This window comes from Polyergus mexicanus, unplaced genomic scaffold (assembly GCF_030449975.1).
Source record: "Polyergus mexicanus isolate NDT 795.1 unplaced genomic scaffold, iyPolMexi1.0 SCAF_5, whole genome shotgun sequence".
NCBI lineage: Eukaryota > Metazoa > Arthropoda > Insecta > Hymenoptera > Formicidae > Polyergus > Polyergus mexicanus.
Window position 1 is genome coordinate 12,046,031 of NW_027223325.1, and position 27,958 is coordinate 12,073,988.

At 40.0% G+C, this 27,958-nt stretch overlaps 1 protein-coding gene across 4 annotated transcripts in view; it reads right to left on the reverse strand.

Moving 5' to 3' along the window:
• Window positions 1–2,314: 2,314 nt before the first annotated feature.
• The window catches only part of LOC138933166 (membralin-like), a 57,787-nt gene continuing 32,143 nt past the window's right edge, over window positions 2,315–27,958 (reverse strand). For 3 of the 4 annotated variants that reach the window (XM_070295711.1, XM_070295708.1, XM_070295709.1), the window contains exons 11-13: window positions 11,168–11,267; window positions 5,582–5,951; window positions 2,315–4,336 (exon numbers count right to left, since the gene is read on the reverse strand). In XM_070295711.1, coding sequence (XP_070151812.1) covers window positions 4,164–4,336; window positions 5,582–5,951; window positions 11,168–11,267 — 643 coding nt within the window. In that variant the 3' untranslated portion in view covers window positions 2,315–4,163. Of the gene's footprint in view, window positions 5,227–5,581; window positions 5,952–11,167; window positions 11,268–27,958 lie in introns of all 4 variants that reach the window. The other variant, XM_070295712.1, reaches the window with a different exon arrangement.

Sequence of the window (27,958 nt, forward strand, 5' to 3'; positions counted from 1 at the left end):
AAATTTTGCGATCAAAATTGTGAAATCATTAATAACTCAGCGCTTTTTCCATCGTCTTTCTTACTTTCGGCTCTCTCTTCTTCACGGTCCGAATCAGAATGCAAAAAAAAAAAAAAAAAAAAAAGTGTTTTAAGAACAAAGGAGCCGCTTTTACATGGTCCGTGGAAAGAAAAGTGCGTTTCTACGCGACCATTGCCCGGTATGATTTCGATTTAAAATCTAATATCGCGAGTGAGAAAGGAGCAGGATTAGTCTCGAAGAAACAAAATGACAAGAGAGAATGAAACGGATAAGGTAAAAAATAAGATGCAAACGCGAAGAGGGCAAGAGAGAGAGAGAGAGAGAGAGAGAGAGAAGATAGAAATACGGGGAGATACGTGTAGGTTCGTCCATATAGGGACAGAAGGCAGCCCTGCGGGCAGGCAATCAAATAAAGTAGTCCGAGGTTGCTTTGCCGGATGCAAATTCAGCCCCCGTGGGCTTTCTGTTTCCATCCTCCCTCCCGCTGTCGCTCTGTAACTACGAGCCGGAGTCTCAGCGCGAGTTTCCGGGACACACGGAAGTAGCCCTGTAACTGCACGCCGATACATATCCTACTATAGCCCCCGCCGTTTCCTCCTTTTCTTCCCGTTCCTTTTCTCCCGTTCAATTGTTTATTCTAGCCTTTTTCACCTCGAACACAAAGAATCGACGCCATACATGGCGCGCGTTCAATCGAATCCCTTAATAAGGGTGTTTATAGACATTTCAAAGAACTTGAAAAGTATATCTCCTTATCTTATATATCGATTAATTGCACGATTCAATCGTTTCATGTTCGCGAAGAATGAAGTGAATTCATGAGTATTTTTTATGATTACGGAGAATGTATAATTAAGCTTATTTTTATCGTATATTTTTGAGAGATGAGAGATAATTTTATTTATAAAGATTTAACGATAAATCCCGATGAAGCGCAAAGAAGATGGACACTCGGTGATAATTTTTAAGAAAAATGCCATACGCGAGCGATTAAAGATCATATATCTTTAAAATACCAAAACATAAGCTAGAATCGTACGTCACGTACGTGTTTTCGCCGGGACGATTCCAACGGAGCGAAGGGTTCGAGCGAGCGAATCGGATCGCGTTGTGCGATTCACTCCTAATTATGTCTTAATGAAAATAAATCGCTACATTTGTAAGAGTGTCGTGTCTCTTTGGGCATTTCTACGAATCGCCCACGCAGTTCGTCTTCTTCTTCCTCCCCCTCCTTCTCTCTGTCTCTCTCTCTTCCTTCCTTCCTTCCTTCCTCCCTCCCTCCCTTCTATCGCGTTATCTTCGTGCTCTACGCCACCTGTTTGATTCTCTCAAAGGTATACCAGTGTCTATTTGTCTATTTCGGTTTATCCCGTTCTCTCTCCCTCCCCCTCCCTCCCTCCCTCCCTCCCTCCCTCTCTTTCCCGCCGATTTCACTCCGCACGACTTGGATTTGGAATCCAACAGCCTTCCTCCTGTCCTCCTCTCCATGCACCCTTACGTTCCAAGTTGAACAATCAATTTCAATTTCACGAGAATCTCTTTTAAATCTCGAATTTGTCGCGCCCTTCGAAGCGACGCGACGCCACGCGACGCGACGGTTTCGGGAAGAAGAAGGGCGAATTAACGCATCTAAATGACAATCGTGAATCGATAATAAATCGAGATACAGTATGATATATGTATGAGAGAGACCTCTGATTTTATTTATAATCTAATAGTAATAGCAGCGATAAAATAGCGATAAGTAAGAATAGCAGTAACAATATTATCCGATAATATATACAACTATAAAAGAAACTTATTTATTATAAATAGTGAGATGAGAGAGAAAAAAATATTTTACAGAGATACGATCGCTCGCGTGTTTACAGATGTAATTCCGCTGGGAAAGGGAGGGGGGAGGTGGCAACAAAAATCGGCAACGACACACTCAACATAATAATTCTTAAATAATTCGTCTTTCTTTTCTTCTTTTTTTATCGTTCCTATGTTAACCTTACCGGACATACGTGTATAATTTTGCTCGCGCGATACGCAATGTACTTTTCTTTTTTTTCTTCCATCACTGTTATTAATATGCCTCGACATATCTCGTTCCAAAATTCTCAACTCAAGTATGTATATATATATATATATTACAATATGCTGGTACAGTATGCCAAGCGTATGGCAAGTTATGCGCAGCGGTGCGCGAGAAATGTTTCTTATCGCGCCAATTGTCACAATGGGAGCGTGTTGTCACATTCGTTATAAAGCTCAATCGTTCCACGCGCCCATCCATCAAATTTCACACCGCGTAATAAAACGTGGGACGTTCTTTTCACTTGCCGACGATACATAATACAGTACGATATCGCTGGACGTCACGTCAGACTCTCTCCGGAACGATACATATTATACGGTAAACTTACAATTACGACGATTACCGTTAATAAATCTAATAAGTAACAATGCGTCGAGATGGCGAACGCGATATCGGCGATTCCGTTCAGAAGCGGTTTCTTCATTCAAACATTTTCCATTCTTCTACTCTTTTATTCTCTCTTTCTACTAATGTTACAATTCCGCGATATTTTATCATCCCTACGGCTGATACCTTGCTGCTGATTAAACTCGCGTAAAACTGATCGGTTAATTATAAAACAACGAGTTGGAGATATGGACGAGAGAAACACATTCGGACAGACATTAGATCTCATAGAATATATACGGTGGATTAAAAAAGTAAAAGAAGGAAAGCGTTTGAGGAACTCGCTATATCCTTACATGTGCCTTCGCATAGAGTTGTTCGAGTGACTCGCTATTAAACGCATAATTGATTACGTAGGAATTTGAGCACCGAGAAAATTCTTACGCAGCTCTGTTCGCATCGCTTGACGATATAGTATTGTGGAAATTTGAAAGTGTTCAACAGAGTCAAGACTCGATCGCGCATCTATCACATTAATCCTCTATGTCAATCGTCTTATCGAACGGATATACCATCGAATGTCGTAAAGAAATTAAAAAGAAAATAGAAACGCTGCAATCGATCGTGTAACGAATCCTCTTTACGTACAATCATACCAATGATCCTGTCGGCGATCTAACATTATCGATATAATTAATTAAATGGCAAAAAAGATTCCGGTGAAAGAATGTTCCGTTGAAGGCACTCTGACTTGTTGCGCTCGAAAATCAAAATACAATACAATCTTATCGGTCTCGCCGACTAACGCTTCCCTAATATCTTCAAGAGACGAAGAGTGCAGAGACAAGAATGCGAATAAAAAGTGATTAGAGACGATCTTCACTTTAGTTACGTCATCTTTGCGCGATTCAAATGTAAAAATTTTAAGTTTATCCAACGAATGAAATAGAATAGTTAAAAAAAAAAAAAAAATAGAATAATTTTAAAATATAAATGTAATAATATTTTGAAGAAAAATATATACTTGAAAAATATATACCTACTTATACCTACTTTACGCAATAAAAAATATTATATTTACAAAATAAACAAGAGAGAAAGAGAGAGAATGTTTGAGAGATTATTCACGCTTCAATTAAAAGGTAACATTTATCGTATAAATGTGTTGCATTCTTTTAACGCATAAAATCTTGTATTGTGTAATGCTGATCGTTAAACGTTAAGCCTAAGACGGTATTACGGGATACTGCGTTAAAAAGAATTATACATTGCATTAGAAGTACAAATAATAAATGGCTCGCGCGATTTGTACAGATTCGAAAATGCGATAGATTACAACATTGTGTCTTATCATTCCCGAAATTACATTCATAATAACTAACTTTTGCTATCATATATTTAACGAATCTAACATGGAATTATCAAGTGCATTAAATCCGATATTCCCGATAATATTTTATTCCCATCGAAAATTTAATCAACCTATAACTATCTTTGCCTCTCTTCGTCCATTGGTTCCGACTTGAAAAAGCGCGATACCTATTCGCGCTCTCGAAGAAACGTCTTCTAAACTTACCTTCATCGAAATCAAGCCTTCGTTCGTTTCTTACGCAAAGACCATATTTGCATTACTTTACGACATTAACTTCCATGACAGGGGAAAATCCGCAATCATATGGAAATGACGTTCCTTTCGCTCTGGCTGCCGTGCGTCTGTCACACGGCACAAAGTCTAATGCTCCTTTCCATCCTCGGTGGATGTCGCTTCCCTGCGTACAGCCTCGGCAGACTCGATGACCTCGAAGCCTTCGGAGGACGAAATATCGTTGGACGAACTCGTAGCTCCCGTGGCTAAAGAAACCGCGTCCGTCTTCGCGACGGAAGACACCGTCGCGTCCTCCGACACTGCGGTTCAACGTAAAATTGCTCCTTATTACGTGACGTGTCGCGGAAAAAAAAAAAAAAAAAGAGAGAGAGAAAGAGACTCTTTAACGCAATTTGGAAAGCAAATATCCGTAATAAAAGTCAAACTGTCGATGCGTGCGGTGTAAACACGCAACTCTGTAAGTCAAACCGCAGCTGTAAACAAACTGGTTTCCGATGGGACGCTCGCGCGCGCGTCACAACGATTATCGATTATCCACGAGTGCGAGAAACGAGAGATGAAATTAAAAGCCTAGAAAAATAATCAGTGCTAGTTGGATCGTTCGTATTGAAACACGATAGCGCGGTATCGCGTGCCAAACTGGGTAGGCGCGCTCCAAAAGCGACGAGTGTCAGTGACACAGGATCTACAAAGTGCTCATTCAAAACTCTAAACCGGCGAAACGCCGCGCGCTTCGCGAGTACGGGCGAAACGTATAATCATAAAATTACCGACGATTGCAACGTTACAATGATTTCAATCATTTCAAAATTATCCAAAACACATTTCTCCCGGGATCGCCGCCATCGCTTCTCTATCGACCTGTCGCGTTCGAGGGTGAATTTCCCATTATTTCTGATAACGTTCGCGTCTTAACGTATTTTAGAAAATTAAGCCGAAACAAGCGTTGTAGAGAAAAGGGAAAAATTTTTTACCATTGTATGAAAGTTTCAATAGATGTATGAGCGCGTATGCACCGCGCCGATATATAATTAAATATATCGTTTCAATTTCTTCCTCTATATATACATATACATTGTACGAATATCGAAGTTCGATCAAATATACGATATCCAATAGCACGTTTAACTCTTTAGCACTATGGAATAAAATTTCACTTGTACTTATTCGCCTTAATCCCCTCGCGAAGCTTCATGAAAAAAATAAAATTAAATAAAATTAAAAAAAAATAAAGCATACCTAGAGAAAAAATTCACTGAAAAGAATTAACTCATAATTACGTTTAAAAGTACGACTGTCGTATTATTAAGTAAAATCGACTTGCCTCGCATGTCATTAGGACGGAAAAATTTTTTTTATATAATTAGGAAATTATTCAAATTAAAAATAATTGTTGACATTTATCGATCATTAAAACATTTTTAAACAACTTTTGTTCGCGAGAAATTCACAAAAATACAATATAATCTCCTTTATCGTGACTTGTAAGTCGGTGTCTCAAAATAAAATAAATACAGTGTTAAGATACACAAGTCACGACATACCTTGAACAGAATCGTCACGACCATCAGCTGTTGTTGTCGTCGGCGTGAACGTTCGCTCGGTATCGGAGCTCACGACGGGTCCTTCTTCCGGACCGCTAGGTTCCGGATCGAGTTGGGACAGCTCGGTGATATAATTGTGCTGCGTCTGCTCCGTCGTAGGCGTCGATGTGTCGTTCGGACTCGGCGAAGGCGAAGGTGTCGCCGGCGACGACGGCGTCGATCCCGGACCCGGGGTGGTCGGAGCCGTGCTGGGTGTCGCTGGCTGCGCCTGCTGAGGTTGGGCGTGATTGCGAAACAGAAGTTGCTGCAGTTGCGCTTGCTGCAGAATTACTGGTAGCTCATAGTGATGAAAAAAGTACAGCATCGAGTGCTGGAACAAAAAAAAAAAAAAATCTTTACAAGATAATTCGTAAATCTATAAATTAAAGAATAGATCTATATTAAAATATGTGACATGAGCAAAACGACATATCTATGTCTCTCGTACAATTAGATTATTCATCTGTTTGACAATCACATTGTTTGAAATTTTGACGTCAATATTAACGTCATATTATTATCGACCTTCAATGACGTCGCTACAGCATTCAGAGCTTCGGCTTCTTCAAACATTACAAAAGTTCCAATCGCAAATGTCAATGAAAAAAGTTTGATTTTATACTTGCGGTATGTCATTTTAGGCTAAATCTCTCTCCCTGATATTGTATCATCGCGGATCTACATACATACATACATACATTACAAGTTGAAATTGTGCCATGAAAGTTGGCGCGTCTCTTTTCGCGTTGCATCGCTGAAGAAATCAGAAACAAGATATACATGGTACATATCTCGTGGTACACGTGGCTCTCCACGCACTCTCCTACGTTCCGCGCGTATAACCCGTGTGTGTGTGTTTGTGTGTGTATGCGTGTGTATGCGTGTGCGGTTCGCTCGCGCCTAGCAAATTTAAATGGAAATTCGCCAAATTCGTTCTATATCAGAGCGCTCTCTTTCTCCGCAATTGCTTCATTCGAACCTGACTCTGCCGATCCGCACAGATCGCAATAATGCGGCTTCGCTTTACTCGTCGCAAAACTAAATTCCCCGTCTGTTACACACATATATATATATATATATATATATATATATATATATATATATATATTATTAGATAATTCGCGCGTCCCTCGATCGAACCAACGCGAGGAGCAGTGTTAAAAGAATGATTTATAGAGATATGAGATAAATTGCGCGCGTGCCGATGAGAATTGTTGGATCCTGACGCTCTATTTAAAATCGAAAAATCCAGCGTGAACAAATGACGCGCGGGAGAGGTGAAGCGGAGATGGCGAGTGGAACGGATGAGCGAGAGGAAGAATCTCTTGGATATGGAAAATAGATATCTCGAGTCCCTGCCTCCCGTTTCCCCTCCCTCGGGCACCTGTCGACGACGCGAAGGAAATGGTATTGCCGGCGATTCGTCGACGAGAGCGAAACGATTCCGCGCCGTTTGAGAAAAAGAAGACCGGTGGAAAGATTCGTGATGAGCGGGAGCGGATCCCCTAAGGTAAACGGGAAAAAAAATGGTGGGGGAGGAACGATTGCGGAAACGGGGGAGCAGGATCGAGGAGGAGAGGGAGAGGAAAGGGGAAGAGGGAGCGATATATCGAGTTTTCGTTTGGCGGATAATCAACGCCAATGACACCGATATCGAATCGGCGTATAATCACGCCGCGGGGCTAATCGGCTAAAATCTGACCTACAACAACAACAACAACAACAGCCGGCCGAGAGCTTTGCCATCCGGGGGAATCGAAACGATTCTCGGCCGACGTGCCCCGGAGCCTTTTGAATTTTGCCGCCACGCGATATTCGTAAACTCATTGCTAGGAAATAATTGTCGCTCGTTAAATGATCGATCATCGGTTAACGAACCTGTAACCCGGTTTGTCAGGCAAAAACTGTCATCACCGTGACGTGATGGGTTAAGCCAGTTTATTTACAAAGCATATATTCGATCATGTTCTCCAATGCGTTGACATATCGTTTTATTTAGGCGCTTGTGGAAAAATATTACATCAAAGATTGAATAAAATTCATCTCACTCATTATAATATATATTGATATTAAGAAAATATCTGAAATTTTAAAAGAAAGTAATCTGGAAAATCCGAAATACCAAGACTTTTGTTTTTAAAACATTAAAAAAAAAAAAAAAAATAACCAAACGTAATTTTTTTTTAAACCCTATACTTGTAAAATATCTGCGATTTATAATAATTTTCTCAATAATACGTATCTATAAATCGTGTTTTGTCATATAAATGTTCGTTGAATTAAACTGCACGTATAATATCGAGAATGATCGACAATCACTATAAATGTGTCCGACAATCGGACAGTGAATACAACACAATAATATAATCTTTTTTCAAGCGCGTAATGACGTGTAGCATCGTGATGCATTTACATCTTTTATCGAGTGAATTAACCGCTCCATTAAACTTTAATGGAGTATTCAGTTTTTACGCGTGAAATATACACAATACATATCGAATGTAGTTATTAACGTAGCGGCTATCTATTGTAACGCCATTATAATAATACGTGTTAATACGGCCATCGCGATCATCTAATTATAAGTTATTGCGTTATCAAAGTACGCCCTCCAATCAGATTATCCACCGTTTATTATTGGCGTAGCGGCAAATTTGTTTCTGAAATTCCGGTAGCTTATAGCAAATGTTCTATTACGATCGATCGCGTCTGTCACAATAGACGATACTCTACTTAAATACGGGGATAAATATACGATCGTGCGTGACCGATGGACTTGTCGAACGTGACATGTACGAAATGCAGAGAGAGAGAGAGAGACTAAATTATCAAAGGGAGAAACGTTTTTTGAGAAAAAATTCCATGAGAATTTCCCAATTTTTTTTTTTTTTTTCAGATATAAAAAGATCCCTGAAAATTCCTAGGTTCTTCGTGTTTTCTAGGGGGGGGGGGGGGAAGGGTAGATACCCCGGCAAAGTTGCAAGAAAGACCGAACAAAATTTAAGAGAACATAATAGCGTATATTATTTCCTCGTGGAATATATTTATATGGAAAATAACAATATATTTCTCTCTCATCGTACACACAGAAATCTACTCGACGAAAATATCTGCGTCCTTAATGAAAAGAACGAGACACGCCTTTAAGGTAACCTTACGCGCATTCGTATATGGGAGCCAAGAAGCCGCATTAAATTATTTCTATCGATCGACCTGTCAGGAGCATTGTCCCGGTTGCGTTTACGTAACTTAAGTTTGAGCGATGGCGGCTTTAGGCTATCCAGCCAAGCGACCACGGCTCGTTCCTCGTTCTCGTACTGCGCTAGCGTTCCTGTCAATCGCAGGACTCCCAACAGTAGCCAACGGGATCGCATGCAAAATATTGTGCTTCCCCCATTTTCCCTCGTCTATCTCGACGCTATTCCTGAAGGCGGAAGTGCAAACTCGCGTCATAAATCCGGCGTCCACGCATTACGTTTTTTATATATACGTTGTATATAATAAATTTATAGTTACATTCGATTACGAATTAATTGTCTTATATACATGCACGTTGTCCGACAAGGATCCTTTTCGCTCTGCTAGCGAGATGAACGTAGATGCTGGGATATTCGTACCGAAAATATTACGATCGCACGAGACTATGATTTACTCGATGAAAAAGAATTGCATTTATATCTTTATACTCGCCGCGACTCTGTTATTAACGGACGGTATACGCGGTTTATAAATTCGTTAATCGCAAATTGTAATAATTGCTTGGAATAATTACGTTTTTCAAAAAATAATACGACGGACTCTCGTGCCGCTGCCTTCCCACTCGAGCTTCACCGTACGAATGATGATAACAACATGCCAGCCTATCAAAACAATAACGCGTCATACGTATGTTGTCAATTTCCTTCCACTCTCGAAATACTTCATATATATATATATATATTTTATCCCTACTCCCATATTCACCTAGGGAAACGGAACGAATCATTGTCGGGCGGTATATAATTACTGTCATTTTGTTAATTATAAACACCAGATTATGATGCAATCGCGCGTACCAAATACATATTATATCAATCTTGTAAAATTAAATGTGAAACTTTCTAAATGAGCCGTATACTACTCCTTTTCAGATATTTTAACATTTTCCTCTTATGTATATTTCAGATATGTTAATCTAGCAAACTTTCATGTGTGTTGGACATTAATTAATGCAATATAGGAACAATGATGGGATTTGACATTATTTAATCTATCGAGAAGCCACATTGGACAATAATCATAATCTACATCTCTGAAATTCTCTTTCTCTCTTTCTCTTTGATATATTCCAATCCGAATATAATTTATTTAAGATGCATTTATTAAAAATTTTTAACCGCGTGCTTAAACATATTTAGCTGATTAATGTATGTATTAGGTGTACAACTTTGCTTCCGCCGTTTTTTTCCCGAAATTCGAGGCTTTATTGTAAAAAACTGGTTATACATTTTGAAATTGCTTGTTGAGTCACTCCCAACGATCGTGCCAATTCTTTTTGACTTTGACTCGAGTCTTCATTAAGTAATGCCTCCAATTCTGCATCTTCGAAAACCTTCTCTCTTCCACCGCTATGCCGGTCTTCGACGTGAAAATCACCGTTCTCGAAGCGTTGAAACCACTCGCGACACGTTCTTCCACTAATAGCGGCTTCACCATAAGTATTTGAGAGCATTCGATGAGCCTCAGCCGCAGATTTCTTCATATCGAAGCAGAAAATTAAAACCTCCCGCAAATGACGAGAATTTGGCTCGTAAACTGACATTTTCAATCGAGAATAACTTTATGACGCGGACACAAATCGACTAATGTTTCTATGGGGTTAGGTTGACAGATGCCCAAGTTTATCGCATGACGTCTACGATCTATTTATTTCGACCACTACTTACCGCTAAAGCCATCTATAGGAAAACGGCGGAAGCAAAGTTGTACATCTAATACATGAATTATATAGACAGACAGAGCGATAACGATCATCCATCGATCAAACATACTACAACTACTAAGTTCTAAGAAATTCAAAATGTGCTGACATAAATTGCGGAAGGATAGAAAATCTTGTATGTATCCGCGATACAATTTTTAAACTCAGCTCGATTGCCGGGAAAGGAAAGAATCTTTTGCTAAACTTAGATCGACCGTATCAGCTCAAGTACTCAGCAAGTAGGTCGCGGAATATTCAAGTGATCGCGCACAATGTCCGTTTCAATGAAAAAGAGCAATTCTTCTCGGGAGAACTTTTCTATTTCCGTGGTAGAGTTTTTATCGCGAAGACGATTATTTCACGATTCGCGACGGGACGCGCGCCACTTTAATTCCAAAATAATGTACATCGCATAAATATTCCTACCCCTCATCGGCCGTCAGCACATTTATGTACACGCCAAGAGAATTTATTCCCGATTACTATTCTCCGTGTCCTGGTGTCATTGATTGAGTCGAATTTTGATGAAATCATAGAATTTTATATTATCTATCCTGGATAAAATAATACGATACCAAATTACTCACCTGTATAAAGAGCCAAGATGTGACGAGCGCCAGGCTGCTGTACTGCCCATTAAATCGATAATGATACGCGTAGAAAGAAAAGTGATACAAGTAGAAGAATCTGAAACAGAAAAAGCACGTCTCGTCATTAAGACGTGTCGCATGAGAAAAGCGTGTCTCGAAATACACGAGCTTTCGTAATACGAGATGAATAGTAAGTCATTATCGCGCAAACGCGCGTCGCGACGTCACGATCGCGATGATATAAATAAATAAAAAATTCTCCCAATGCAAATACGTAAAATTGCGGAATGCAACGAGATTTATTCGCCCCCGATGTGCGCGATAATCTCGAAAATCCGTAACAACATCAAGCCACTTAACAGGTTACATAACGTAACGATATACACGGCACGTTCCCACCCCTGTGGCAACAATATGGACGAACTATCGATCAGATCGTATCAAGTTTCAGCCTATTGAAATATCGAGGGTGACGCGTTGCGCGGCTAGCGGCTACGCGTCGTTATTACGACCGAAAAAAATATCATGGTTGACGCAATATGCGTTATCTAGCTATAGCGACACGCACGATTCTAGCAAAAAGCATCGAACATGTTGCGGATAATTTTCTTGCGATTGACATGCAAAGCAGAAAAAAAAATAGTTTTTTTTTCTTTTTTTTTCTTTTTTCGAAGTAGGTAGTCGATGCCTAGAAATTTTTCTGAAAAAAGGAACGATCAATCTGTGAAGTCACTCAAAGAATCCGTAGACGAAATAGCTGATATTCGAACTTTCTACAGCGAATCGTGATGAAAAAATGTTTAAAATTGCAAATTTTTCACAATTTTATATCTCTAAAAAATATAAAATCTGTTTCTCATTATGCCAGGAATTAATCCGCCATCTCGGTTTTACGATAAATAAAAAGCAGAAATACTTCATTCCTTAATATTCCCCTAACTGAATTATTTGTTACGCTATTTCGTTGCGAAGGAGAAAAATCCTTCCTAGTGACTATCTTCCTATTTATCGAGCTTGATTTTATGATTCATCGAAAATGTCCAGATTTGAATCGTCATTTCGGAGAAGAATAAATTTTAAGAAACAATTAAGATATCTGTTTGACCAAATTTAATTTAAATATATCGCTATGTTGGAATACTCTCTCTTTCTCTTTCAACGTATTCTTGCCATCTTCATACAAAGGCATTTTTTTAATCAACCTAGATCAACCTTGATATGTCAAAGGTTGCATGCGTGTTTATATATATATATATATACTTTTTTTCATTGCAATCTCCTCTGATGAACGACGTTTGGGTGATGAAGGAGGAGGGGTTGTAATCAAGCGATTTTTACGAGAAGCTGTTACGGGGTCGCCAATATTTACGGATCGGGGCGGGGTTGAGGCAACGCCACTACCCGAAGAAAGAAAAGCGATCAGCAGAGGTGTGGTGGAGGATGATAGAAGAAGAAGTCGGGGTTTGTAGGTATATCCCGTCGATGAGTACGACGAATATGACGACTAATTTTCTAGAGTATATAACGGAACTTTAGCGTCTCTCGATCAATCCGATATATGTATCATAAGTTATGGCTATGTATACCCGTCATTATTAAAGTATTGTTACATAATATTTTGCAATCAATGAAATATTTTTGCGATAAAAAATATTTTATCAAGCAAGCAAAGAGAATGGAATTAATATAAATAAATCTTTAGAAATATTATTAAAATTAAAAAGAAAACTACATATATTCTATGTATCGAATACGTGCGTGAAATATGCCAAGAATTAAGAGAAAAAAAAAAAGATAGCAGATTTATATATGTACCTGTGTGTATCGAAAAGTATCAAATATGATAGACTATGTATTTAAAAATTGCGAATCTCTATTTCTAAGATCGTTTATTCTCAAACAATACGTACCGAATCGATTTATGCGTCCAAAATCTTACGATGCGTAAATTTATATTACGTTTTACGACGCTGTCAGTCGTAAAACGCAGTTTAGGCGGCCGATGCATCCCATTTTCGTCCGCAACGACACACATCCAATAAATCTAACCATATCTTGTTTGGATCGAAAGCAAAATCTCGTCGCGATTAAAGGGTTGACGTTACTTTGCAATTTGTTAACAAACTAGAACGTGTTACTTATCTTTGAAAATAGTTAAGACAAATATCTTTTTTTTTTTTTTTTTACTCCAATACAATATAAATATTGTATTTACTAAGACAATTGTCAAATTTAAGGACAATCGCAATCAATTGCAAAAATCTACATTGTGAACTATCTCTGATCCGCAATTGCGATACTTGATGAATATTATGCTTGTAAAAAGAGAAAGATAATTTTAACGCAAACGCGCCTAAAAAAATCGCGGAGAAATAAAAGATGGGATGAACGAGAAACGGACAGGATGAGAAAGAATGCGCCTCCGAAATCCTACGTTACGTATTCCGGGGACATAAGCTCTAAAGTGTCTCACGCTCAGGGAACCGCAATCATCCGCAGACGATTCATACGTCTTTTCCGGAAAAGAGGGAGGGCAAAGAAGAGAGGAGCCAGAGACTCTCCAAACGCATTTTGAATTCATTGAATAGCGCTACCCCATCCCTCCGAAGAACGGCAGGGGTTACTTTCGGACTTTAAAACAGGATTCCGAACAGGTCCCCAGTTGTCCGATACAATCTCGGCCAACTTTTCATACTACATATGTAACGTGCGGACCATAACTCGATTAATGTAGAAAATCACGATAGCAGAGAGCAATAATTATTATGTGCAGTTATTCGATTAATCGGCTTATTACATTACATTATACTTATGTTATGCTTACTAATTGTAATTATGATTCTGCTGCAATTTATAAGAAATGCATCAATGCGAGTAATTAGAATAGATATTTTTCAAATATTTCTTTACTAAAGGAAAAGATGTATAACGTAGATATCCCCGAAAATTCACGTTATTGTTTATATATATATATAATGTTAAAAGTATTATTTCTCTATAACGTTTCTTTCTCTTTTTCTTTATCACAAAACAAAAATAAAATAATTAAGAAAATATTATTTTCAAAAGTAGTTTGTTTTGAAATTTCTTTTTTTTACTTTGATATTTTTTTCACATAGTTTGTTTTAATAAAAAAGCTCTCTCTCTCTCTCCGGTTGTCGCAAATGTATGTGGCCACGGGATGTGAAACCGTACGCTTGTCCGAGAAATTTGCCCATGTTTTCTACCGAGGAGCAATATCTTTTGAGAATCGCTTACTTTTATACAAGTGAATGAACGAAGAGAAACGAAGGAAGGGACGAAAGGAAGGGAGTAGAAGGATCCCGCGGCGATGTCCCTAGCGTAGGGAAGAGGGTCGCGCTTTAACAGCGGTAGCACCAGGATGGGAACAGGAAGGCAAAGAGGGTGTAGCCGTCTCCATAACTGTACGGTCCACTCGGCTAACGTAAGTATATTGTCAATCAATCCATGGTATAAAAGCAATCTGAGCTTCAAACGACGGGGTGGCGGGATCCCGCGGGGCGTAGACAGAATCCAGGGACTAAGGAAGGTGAAACGATGGAAGAGAGGCCAGTGCAAACAATCCCCCTTCTCCACGCGTTTCGCAGAAAAGGAAGGAGAATGACAAGGATCGGAGGAAGGGAGGAAGGGAGAAAGGAAGGAAGGAAGGAAGAAAGGAAGAAAGAAAAGAAAGAAGGAAGGAAGGAAGGAAGGAAGAAGGAAGGAAGGAAAAAAGGAAGGAAGGAAGGAAGAAAGGAAGGAAGGAAGGAAGGAAGGAAGGAAGGAAGAGGTCCTTTCCTCACTGGCCACTCCAAGGACTTTATCCAACAAGTAGGATGAAACGAAACTCGCGCAGCCAGTATCACTCGTACAGGATGCCTCAGAAATTATAACGGTTATAGAAAAATAGTAGATATAAATTGTCGTATCAGTCATGATAGTAATAGAATAATAATAACTGTTGATAAAATTATAAAACCAACAATTTTATATATAACTTTTCACCGAGAGAATCGACGATAGATGGGAAAGAAAAGAATAATGATTTCTGAGTAATCCTGTATATTGTACAAATCTCCGTGTGTACGTGTGTGCGGTCAACCCGGCGTGACCGGATATGGTCGATAGTAGAATATATCCGAAGAAGCTGGTACAGGAGTCTCTAGCATTCTCGAGGTGGCGTAGTGCGTCCTGTTCGGAGGAAAATCCCGAGTGCTGAGAAAATATATCGGTCTGATCGCCAAGAGAGACGACGAAGACGACGAAGACGACGAAGACGACGACAACGTCGCCGATCGGATTGATAGACCCTTGGAAGAATCTTTCTTAAAGGTCATGGAATGTAAGACGACGACGTGTAAAAGCGTGGAAAAGAAACTTTCGATAGTTCTTTTAATCTCAAAAAAATGTATCATGAAAATCAAAATTTATTATTTATTGTACCGGGAAAAAATATCGTTTAAACGTATGCTGATGATACAAAAAAGGAATGCAATGTTAAAAAACCAGATAGAATTTGGTCTCTATTTAAGAAAATCGCAGACCGGTGCTGTCAGTTCTATAAACGAATTTACGCCTTATCGATCCTCGAGTACACCAGCGGAACACCAGTAAATGAACACAGGCTTTATCCTGGTCAAGACGGCGGGAGTGGTCGTGTACCGGTAAATAAAGTTATATCCCCATCGTGGTCCGATGGGAGACGATCGCGTCGCGTCGGTCCCGTCGTGTCCCGGGACAGCAGGACTAGCGGAAAATGAAATAATATCGGCGTAAACACACGGGATCGTACGGGCGAACGTGAAAAAGGCCGTACGTAAATAGGTAAGAGAGTCTACGGCTATAATACACGAAAGGGAATGTCGAAGAGTTGAGAAAGATAGAGAAGAGAAAGTAGGAAGGAAACGTCATCGTGGGACACGACCATATGTGACGAATATCTTCGAGAAAAAGATTGTCGATAGGGCAAATCTGGATAATGTATTTACAAGATTCGATCCTTCTCGCGTCGACGAGGATTGACCGCCGAGAGATCGAGTCGTCAAAAAGAAACGCGTCGGGATCTTTTTTTTTTTTTTTTTTTTTTTCCATGCACTATCGCTACTTTATTTCGCGGGTTTATATCCCGATTTGAGTATAAATCTCGCGCATAAGCAGTCGTAAGAACGATACTCGTCGCGCATCTCGAATGACTCGGATCAAAAATCACGCGAGAGATGCATTTCATTTCGACTTTGGGGAGGCGAAAGCCGGGGTCCATCGAGATTCTAACGCGAAAGGAAGGAAGCCGTCTTAACGACGACAGCGACGCGCGCATACGGTCGTCTTACGATGTACACAAAGAGAGAGGTATATCGCGGGCATACATTGTCCGGTGAGCATTGTCGCGGTATTTTTCCCCCTCGCTATATCCGCGGTACGATAATCCCGTACTTTGCGGAATAAGCAACGATTTTCGAGTCCTATTCTATATTATTGCGGCACGGAGAGAGACGCGCGCGTGTAACGCGGTGGGCGCTTAAGGTGGGCCGCATTAAAGGCCGGATAAACCTGCCGCACGCGTACAATAACGCGCGCGTGGGCTTTGGAGACCTCCTCTCAATGCCATTCCCGCTCTTCTTCTTCGTCCGCAGGTGGAATCGCATGATTAATGATCCTCAACGACATCCTTACTCGCTCGGTCGGCGCGCACACTCGGAAGGGATCATTTTATCACGCTCAGCGGATTTCGCCGACCGGGAGTACGTATTTCTCTCGCAATTTTCAGAGTGAAGGTAGCACTCGGCTAGGAATTCAATCGGCAATTGTTGAAGGAGCGCGCGGATTCCACTTTATTATTTTAGAATGATGTAAATATCGATCAAAAATTATCTCTTCTTTCTTAAACGGAATCGTGAATTCGTATTATCGCTGAAAAGAACAGTGAGTAGTCACTAATGAAAAGTCTCATTGAAAGAATCGATTAGTGATAGTAACTATTTCAATGAATATTTTAAATCGCGCGTAATTTGGTATTCGTTCTTATTCGAACGCGCCCTCGAGTAAGATCCCTACAATATCGAATTAGACGCGGAAACTCTGCATCTCGGCGCGGTCATCGGAGACGGATATTTGCAACGCATCCAAAACTTCCCCGAGATTATTCGACGATCGTTGATGGACCGTTCGCGTCCCCGCGGAGCGCGTTGATTACACGGATTACGCAAACTCGTGAGACTTGTAAAGCAGATTTCGGAAGGTCGGCGTCGAATGGACCCCGGCATCGAGTCGATCCGATATCACCAGGATCGCCGGATATCGTTAATATTTCATTTTATACCAGCGAGAAATTTGATAGAAACATGTCCATGCTAACGACATGACGCTGTTACCCCGCGGCTTCCCGACGACACGTGGACACGTGGCACGTAATCCGCGAAATCTATCCGACTCCACGTGAGCATACGATGAAATCTGCGTTACTAATGTGTACTTTGTAATTCTCCACGATTAAATCATTAACTATCGAGAATTACAATACCTGACTTTACCCGACAGCCCACCCGAAGGGATAATCTACTTATAGTTTCTTTCACACCCATACATGCTTCGTTTATTGTTCTAAATATAAAATTAGCAGGTCCTGTCGTAAGATTTCTCGTCGCGCCGATATTATCGAACAATTGATACAATAAAATTATAGAATAAAAGATAATATATAAAAATTAGACAATATCGACTAAGCACACCTGAAAGATTCATCTTACGCGTATATATTAGGTGTACAACTTTGCTTCCGCCGTTTTCCTATAGACGGCTTTAGCGGTAAGTAGTGGTCGAAATAAATAGATCGTAGACGTCATGCCATAAACTTGGGCATCTGTCAACATAACCCCATAGAAACATTTTAGTCGATTTGTGTCCGCGTCATAAAGTTATTCTCGATTAAAAATGTCAGTTTACGAGCCAAATTCTCGTCATTTGCGGGAGGTTTTAATTTTCTGCTTCGATATGAAGAGATCTGCGGCTGAGGCTCATCGAATACTCTCAAATACTTATGGTGAAGCCGCTATTAGTGGAAGAACGTGTCGCGAGTGGTTTCAACGCTTCGAGAACGGTGATTTTCACGTCGAAGACCGGCATAGCGGTGGAAGAGAGAAGGTTTTCGAAGATGCAGAATTGGAGGCATTACTTAACGAAGACTCGAGTCAAAGTCAAAAAGAATTGGCACTATCATTGGGAGTGGACAATACTTTGAATCATAAATGTATAACCAGTTTTTTACAATAAAGCCTCGAATTTCGGAAAAAAAACGGCGGAAGCAAAGTTGTACACCTAATACATTCAACAGTTTTCAAACTCGAGCGCTACTCGATGGTAAAACATTGCGTATTATCGTGTAATATTATCGCTCTTTTGCATAATTTTGTACAGGCTTGAATCGTTACGAAAGGAGAGAGTCGCCAAAAAGGAAAAATGCAAAACTATTGTATGTTCCATCCGCGGGGAAATGAGTATTAATGTCGAGGCTTGACTGCGAATTGACCCCGCGTTTCGCTCGAATCGACTATGTCGCGACCGAATAAAGGGGGGAAATTGCTTATTTTCCCTCCACAGTGGCGGCGAAACGATAAAACGAGTCTATGTAGGTGCCATAGTGGCCACTTTGCGGCGGTCGGGTGTGGCTGAATTAGAGTTTAAGAGATCGCTGGCTATTGGCAGGCAGCTCGTGTAAGCCACCGAATAAGTCTCGTGTGTGTCCAACAAGCATCCTTTTCAACTATCGAGGGTATCGCGATATACGGAGGCTCGGTTTTGAAAATTCGACAATGACGTTCAATGAAATTCACGTTTTTCTTCTTCCCTGCTTTTGCATCCCTCACTTTACGACAGAAGCGAGCGCAATAATAATATCATAATTTTTCATATTCAGAAATTCATAATACACGCACGCGTGTATTGTTGTCTTTGTACGATTAAGAAAATTTTTTAAAGTGAAAAGGGAGATGGCGAAATCATTACGCGTTTTATCGGATCCCCGGCCACCTCTGTATCGTCGGTTTTCAAACTAAAGGGATTACATCGACAAAGTTTCAGCGACGTTAAAAGAATATTCAACAGTCGCTCAAACGTAGAGTACTACGTTATTACCCGCAGATAGGTGTCGATCGCGCGCTTGTATTCAGATTGAAATGAAAAGAGTCGATCGACGGGGGTGGCCGATAGGGTGACACGGATGGTGCATTACTCGCACCCTCGAAAGTTTTTTTTTTTTTTTCTTTTCCAAAGACTCCTATCGCGCAGTAAATCGATGTACTGCCTAGTATATAAAAAAAAAAAAAAAAAAAAAAAAAAAACACCATCTTAATTTCTCTCACTTGTTAACTCTTACTTGAAACATTATTGCGTAAACATATAAACGCTAATTAATACATAATTGTTTCAAGTGTTATAAAAGTTAGTGTAGTAACAGTTGTAAATATGTATCTTAAATTAACAAATTAAAAAGTATATTTACTTAGTTAATACATGAAATAGCATTATTGAACGCAAAAATTGAAAAACAGTAGGAAGCAAAAAAAGAACACGACGATTTTCTCCATTACTGATTTCCGCCTCGCAACATACAATATTTTTACGATAGAGTAAGATAGACAGAAGATAGTGAGAACCGACGATGGCGATGGCGACGGCAACGGCTTTCGTCGCGACGCGATACCACTCCACTAATTAGGCATTAGCGCAACAAACAACCCCGAGGTACCCGTGTACCCTGCCTGAGCTCGCCTCCCTCACCACCACCCCCCCCCCACCCTCCTGCCGCCCCCGCTAACGCGCCCCGCCATGCTGTTTCCCTCAGCCGCTGAAAACCATCCCCGCGATCTCCTGGACGGAATGCTCAAGTTACAAATTAACTTGTTGAGATCATCCGTTTCCACCTCGGTTCCACGAATCCGCCTCCCGTCAACGATAATTCAAATGTAAAAAAATGAAAGGAAAACGGGTACAGACGGGAAAGTTTTCTTTTTATTCTATCAATTGATTCTATCAGTTTGAACCGTCGAAATATACAAACTCTCTGGTTAAAAATAAACCTTCGGGATAGAGTATTGCCTCGAATCAAACATTTCTGCAATTTCAAATTCGTATAAAATCAAAAACTCTGTTTATTTTATCATAGGTACATAATATTTTATATGTAATATACGTACACACACACATACACACACATATATATATATATAATATTATTAAGCTGTAATTTAAATCTGAAGGAAAGGAAAATTCTCTATACGTTAATTCTACAACGCAACGCGCAATATGTTTGACAAGGACATTTTCCTGCAATTCTGTAGCGAAAGTATGAAGGAAAACTGCCTCCTCATCGTTCCGTAAGCGTTAAATCGGCTAGACGAGATACGGCGAATTTTCTCGCTCGGAATCTTACGTCCGTTTCCCGCGCGTCCTTTATTTTCGCCTCTCCCGTTTTCCTTCGTTACACGAGCTTTCCAAAGGTAGCAGTCGTTAAGAAGTACCGGACGACCTTCCTCCCCGCGAAATAACGAATCAGCGAGGCGTCTCGATTACGTAAGAAATCGGGAAAGTAACGAGGTCTCGGCGATATACCAGACTCTGGGGTCCCATGGTAACGCCACCCGATAGACGTCCTCGTACGCCCCGTGGCTCAAGGCGTTTCGAGGCGTCGTCGCTACAAAGTGGAGAGAGGAAAGACGGGACGGGACGGGACGGGACGGGACGAGAAGAGCGTCGTCGTGAGAGAGCTTCGCGGCAGCGGGCCGAATGTTACCAATTATGAGGAATCACGCCTGATCGATTTCAGGATGTGAAATCGCGCCGTTCGCTCTATCGCTACATCTTGTTAAGGATCTTGGAATCGAGCAACGCGAGAAACACGAGAAACGGAGGAAGAGACAGAGACAGTGACAGTGACAGAGACAGAGACAGAGACAGGATCGAGAACGAATATGAATTTGTCATCATCTGCTATAATCCACTCCAAAGTTCATTTCATCCTAGAAAGCGATATGTTTAACAATGAATTATATATAGCACTATTAGTTGGAATATATGAAAATATCTCATTCTTAAAATAAAAAATTGTAGAAAGGAGAGCCAAGTATACAGTTTTAATATCACGGCTTTCTCTTTCGTCTTTTATATTACATCGTTTTTATTAGTTAAAGCTTCGCGATTTAATTGTTTCCTTAGTAAAAGTTTGAGGTAGAAATTTATTTCAAGAGAAACTGCACAATTTTCCAAGTCGGACCTAGTCGGCGGGAATCATCGCCGAAACATAACGGATCGTAAGTAGTCGGGAACAGACCTTCGCCAAGAGTCGCGAGAGACGAAGGGCAAGAGTTTTCGAATCGAGTAAATGAAGTCCTTTAAAGTTCGAGCCCTGTCAAGGAGTAAGAAATTCGTACCCTCCTCTCTTGCCTCGAGAAATATGCTAGTTGTACGGCGGCAAGATGCGGAGCACGGACAAATAGACGATGTAATACCACATTTCACGAAACTCTAGCACCTAAAATTATGTGTGTTAAAATATTTATTATATTGTATATGTATATATATAGTAAAGATTTTTTTCACTCGAGAAAAATGGGTCGCGAGACCTTATTCCCCTTTACTAGGATTCTCGTGACAAATGACAAGCATGAAATTTTGAAGAATTTGAAATCATTCGCTGCGAAAAGAATGCGAAGCATCAATATAGTGGTGGAGGCGGAATTAAAGGACACCGGTCGACCGAGTTCTTATAATTGGAAAAAGCTTTGATTCCTTTGGGTGTAGCTTGGCAACCGAGGAAAGCGAAAAGATTAAGAAGAACGATAGAGAAAAGAGAGTCTCTCCGATATTTTCTTTACTTCCGCTGATCTTTTCAATTTTTGCAATCATCCCTTCTTGTAATTAACCTCCATTATCGCTGTTTCTATCGCTCGTTTCTCTTCCCCCCGCCCTCCTTCTCTCTCTCTCTCTCTCTCTCTCTATCTATCTATCTATCTATCTGCAAAAGAAAAAGAGAAAGAGAAAGAGAGTGAGGAAAAGTAGCTACTTTTCTAGCAACAGCATAAGACCTATATCGATCACGATTAATATTATTATAGTAAAAAGCAACGTTATTGTCGATCGTAGTCTACGCTTACCTATTCGCCCTTTTCCTTTCCTAAGAGTCTTCCTAATTATTGCGAACTTTGCACCAAGATGCGCTCTCGTAAAGATGGAACATGACGGATTTTCGCAACGAATCAAAAGTGAGAGATAATTAGGATTATGACGAATAATTGAGGATAACGCCTAGTCGCTTCAGCGAGCACCGAGTCTGACATTCTGTCTTGCCTCGCTCGAGGAAAATCAGTGGCGTTCTCAATAAGATTCTAATTATCGCAAACATCCCCGTGTCTCAGGGTTTGTACAACTTCTCTCGATTCAACTCAGCGGCCCTAAACTTACATAAGCGCCGCAACTATAACCGAAACGCATCTCCCGAAACAATCTCGCGAGATTGAGCTAATTTCTATTCCACGGTTGTTCCGCGTACGCATTTATCTCGTTAATTTTTGCAAACGCGAGATAAACGATTGAAATTATTAAGTCTTTTCGCAAAAACGTACGCTCTTTCTTGTATGTCATAACGATCGATATAAGTCGACGATGGCACGCTAATATTTCATCGTTTATCTCTAACCTTTTTTCCATTATTAATTATAAACAATAATGTGATTATTCTCATTCTACGAGAGATACAACAGACTTTATATTATTGCGTTACATCGCGCAATAATTGGTAAAGTTACTAAAAAATCAATTGATATCGCAATTTGTAATCAAGCAACTGTCGATCTTCTTTACACAATTACTATAATAGAATTATAACAATTTATCAGAGATAGATACAACTCTCCATCAGATTTCCAAGAATACTAATCTTTCTCGGCAAACGATAAGTGATGTTTGAGATATATATTGTTTCAAGATATGTATACATCGTCGATAGCAATTATCGCCGATAAGCGGCTTGTATCGAGAAACTATATCGCGAAATTATATGGAAACATCGAGGCAATTAGCAACGATTATGTGCTGCGTCTACTTATCCTATATCAACTAACTCATACATACGTTGCCCGTTAGCGGCAACATTTCTCGAAATGCTCGCATTATTAGCCACTCTCCTTACGTTAAATTAATACGCTCCTTTGGATGCCGAGCGTCTTTCGTCGGTGAGCATCTTAATGCTGCCAAGGAGAATGCATCAATTAATGACATTGCGCGCGATGGAAATCGTGTGTCGATTTAAAAATCCGATATTCGCAAAGGATGCATATCCAATAGAATTTAATCTAAAAATTGAATCTAGATATCGAGGTCCCTTGAAATTCGCGCAACAAGTAGGGTATTCTAGACGGGAGCATTTTGCCCAACGAAGCTAAGCTTCGTAAGAAATCTTTCAGCGGAAAGAGAAAATGTTAAAGTCTTCGTTTTAGACGAACGGCGCTTCCTCCGCGACAGTCTGCAGCGGTATTTATACGTAAAGGGGTGGCGACGAGGGCGCGCGGCGCCATTACTATGCAAATAGATACGGAGTGACACGACGAGAATGGGCTATACCACGGTGCACCTAACTGGCGCCCGTCAGGACACCATTTAATAGTGTAGTTTCGCCGTGCACACGCCACCGTGCACAGCCTCCACCACCATCAATGCGCGTATCCCCCCCGTATACGAGTAATGAAATTGTCCATGCGCGAACCAACGCGACGCGACGGATCTCCGCGATCGAGCGCGAATATGTTGTTGCGTGCCTTTTGCGCGCCCAACCAGATTCGGAGAGGATTTGTTGGAATTTCAGGTATACAAATGAGCGCAGGTACGCTCACTCGCGCAAGGAAACTCGCGATATAGACGACGACGGTCGGTCGTATACTCCCCTCGACCGCGATACGCAAGGTCCAAGTATAAACGTAATACGCGAACAATATTAAGCCCGCGAAATTTCTGGCGGTTCGACAATGCTATCCGCGATATAAAGGTATTTTAGTCTTGCGAATTCACAATTATATACGGAGGCCATGGTGTACGGAGAGAAAAGCTAATTATTCCGAGCTCGGGATTAATATCGCGCTCTTACGGCTTGGCGATTAAAGACTTAGAAAAGGATTCTAGAAATTATTACTCTCTTTCGGAATAAATTAAAAAAATTTTTTTTAAAAATTATTCTCCGAAACTCTACGTATCACCCTTTCCCTTGTAAAATAAGAATATTCGCGATATGTAAAGCTAATATTTTTCACAAATCGTGATTTTTCGTATTCGAGGAAAATGATGCGACAAACAACGCAAAGAGATCCGGAAAATGATATTTGTTTAATACTCACCGAGAGAGAGAGAGAGAGAGAGAGAGCTCGGATTCCTGAAATTATTTGGCGACAATTTTTCCTCGGCAAAAATGTCGAGGGAGCTCATCATTCTACGCAAATTTCCAATTTTTGCCATCATATATCTTTGTAATTAAGCCTTGAATTAAAATTCTCTCTCTATTAAAGTAAACTCTACCTGAAATTAACCGAAGAATGTAGTTTTAATAATCCTTTAATTCCCCATAAAGTTTAGTTTGCGACAAGTTCTTTTTGAATCGCTTATAACTCGGAAATTGCTTGTCGATGCTTCGATTTTCGCTAAGGAAAAATCGTTTCGAAATAATTTCAAGAATCTGCCATTAGCAGATGGTACACGGTGACTCTGGGATACCGTGTACATATACGTAGATATAGATATAAAGTATATGGGGAAATTGAAAATAGACGTTTCCCTTTCTCTGGGAAAGAGTGTCAGGATTAAACAAATTCGCTGCATTATTCATCGCAAATGAGTTCTGTAGCGGACACGCAAATACGCACATACGCAAATACCAATTAAACTTATAATCTCAAAACGCGTACAATCTCACGTGAAACTGTTCATACGTGCCATTTGCGTTCAGCGGCAGATTCGCGAGGATTTGCTACAATTTGAGATACATAAATGGCTAACTATATGCGCGTACATTCGCGATGAAAGTGGGCGAGTGTACGCCATCGATGGGCGTACGCGAAACAGACGAGGTGAAAATAGATGTGATAAAAATACACAAGTGAAACAACAGAGAGAAAAGGGAGAAGGGAAATCACAAATGTTAAACAAATATCGCGGAAAATGTGTCTCTCTCTCTCGGTAGATTTATCATCTATATACGCTTACGTTATACCTTTTTTTTTTATCGGTATGCTTTCGTTTTATCGGTGATCGCAATTTTTTATCAATCTCGATATTCGATTTGTAATCGCGATGTGTTTTTAGGTTCTCTTAACGAGAACGATTTCGAAGAAAGACCATCTTACGTAGAAATTATTTCATTTATAAAAAAAAAAGTTAACTCGTGTGTTATATATTACTAATGTCAAATTTTTTCGATACATTTTTATATTCTCGCCAAATGGCGCGCGATCATATTTCTGTACAATAACTGCACATAAGTTTCTCCGTTATCTTATAATTTTAAACGAAAAGTATTGCCGTCCCTTTTTTCTAAAATACGTAGCTACGTAGAATGTTGACAAAATATCCATAGCGACGACCATTTATTCGCTGAAAAAGTCGTTTTGATTTACATATGCCAAATGGAAATTTCATTTTGACAACGTCATAAAAGCAACCTTTGGCAAACAGATGTTGGAGCCAAGTTTTAATGACATGCTAAAGCTAAATTAATATCCGCCCTCCTTTCGTTACTCTTTCGCCATAAAAAGCCATGCATGTTAAATTTCACATATGATGTTTTGCACTTTCATAAGATACAATTATTAAGAAACAAATCCTACAAGCTACAGTTATCTAAAATGATAGATAACTTGGAATAATTGTAATTAGCGTATCGTAATTTGAAAATGGAAGGAAAATGTTTTGTTTCTCGAATTCTAAGTAGACGAAACTCATGCCTTTTTCATGTCAAAGCATAGAAAATCGCTTTTTAGTTATCCTACTATAAGGAACAGATTTATAATCACGCGAATGAATCATTTTTCGAATACAAATCGTCTCTTGTCTCTTTTACTCTTTTTCATCGCCAAGAGCCGTTACGCGGAGAAGCGAGAATCAAGGATGGTTAAAGAGGTTTAATGCGAAGTGGCGAAAAGGATGCTTAAAAGTGTACGGAAGAGTGTCGAGGGTGCTTAAAGCGGTCGGTCAGAGTACATCCGTGTTTCGAGAGTGATAAAATTACTCGTTGCGACGTGAGTTGGCAATCGCGACACAAGCAACGCGGTCGAATACAAAGTACAAGTACGATACGATATCGCGATGATACGATATCGTTTATATAAAAAAAAAAAAAAAAGCGACGCTCAAAGAGCGCGTAACTAGATAAACGGAGATCTCTTCGTCGAAAATTTCTCGCGCCGCGTATAAACCGTGTATACCGTGTGCCATTTGTATATATATATATATTGTATATAATCGTTATCGGGATTTAAAGCGATGCAGAGATTCGTATTGATTTTACGATCGCGTAGAGCGAGGGCATAGTCCGATCGCACAATGTGTAAGGCGATGGTATCAAGGCGTACGCGGAGATTGCTGTCATCGTCGTTAATTCTCATTATCGCTTAATTTTGTAAGCGTCTCCCTCTACACGGCACATCCCGTGCATACAATCGCTACACTTGGCAATACAAAATTGTAAATTGTAAATCCCTCCCTCTTTCCCGCTCTCTATGCCTTCATCTCCCTCCCCCCCCCCTTTGCCAATTTCTTTCTCCTTCTGTTTCTCAAAGACATCAAAAAGAGAATTGAAATAAAAACTAAACATGCTGCGCATGTTAGCAGCGAGCTAATAATGATGTCGTCTTTTTCAATGTCGAGGAATTAGAAGTTTTTTCCATAACTCGAAAAAAAAAAAAAAAATAGTAAAAGTTTTATCACATTCGTTTCTAATTAAATCGAAGAAATGAATTTTTTACGCACAAGAGATATCGGCCAAGTTGAGAGAAATTTATTAAAACCTTCCTATACTCTATCAACGCATTTTCGCTCAAGATTGATGTTTCTTCGCGAAGACTGAAAAGCATCAACACATCCCACCACCGTAGCCGCCGAATCACCCTATCGGGGTTAACCCTATCTCGTTATATCAAAACACGATTAACCCGTCTCGATGATGAACAAGTGTTGCTCGTCTACTCGCGCACTTTCGGGCATTTCCCTTAACATTCGCACGCTATCGATCAATCTGGTTATCGGCGTGAGGAAAAACGTGGGAGTGAAAGCATCGAAGATTCCGATATTTCATAATTGGAGCTTTTTCTCTCGCGCGCTTTGCCCGTGAAAAGAAATTTTAAAAAGAAGATATATCAAAAAAGATCCCGGCACGTGTGGCTCGGCTGTCTTGTCAGGAATGACAAAGATCCTAAAAATGGAATGTTTCTCAACCTGTACAGCTGATGCAAAGAGAGAGATAGAGAGAGAGAGAGACGTATTATTTTACAAAATTATATTATATATAATCCTTTTAAATGTATATTATATCTTATTATATTCCTTCTTAAAGATTTTATTTAAGAAATATTTGGAAAAGTCGTTTATTAAATTTAAGCGTAGAACTCTTGAAAATATAATTAGTTTAAAGTAACACAACACATATAGCAAAGATAATGAGCCTTTAACCGAAAGACGCATCTTTTTCTGGATACGGATGACAGTCTGTTTAGTATTCCAAACTGCGAGGTCGGGAGTCAAGACGATTAATTATGC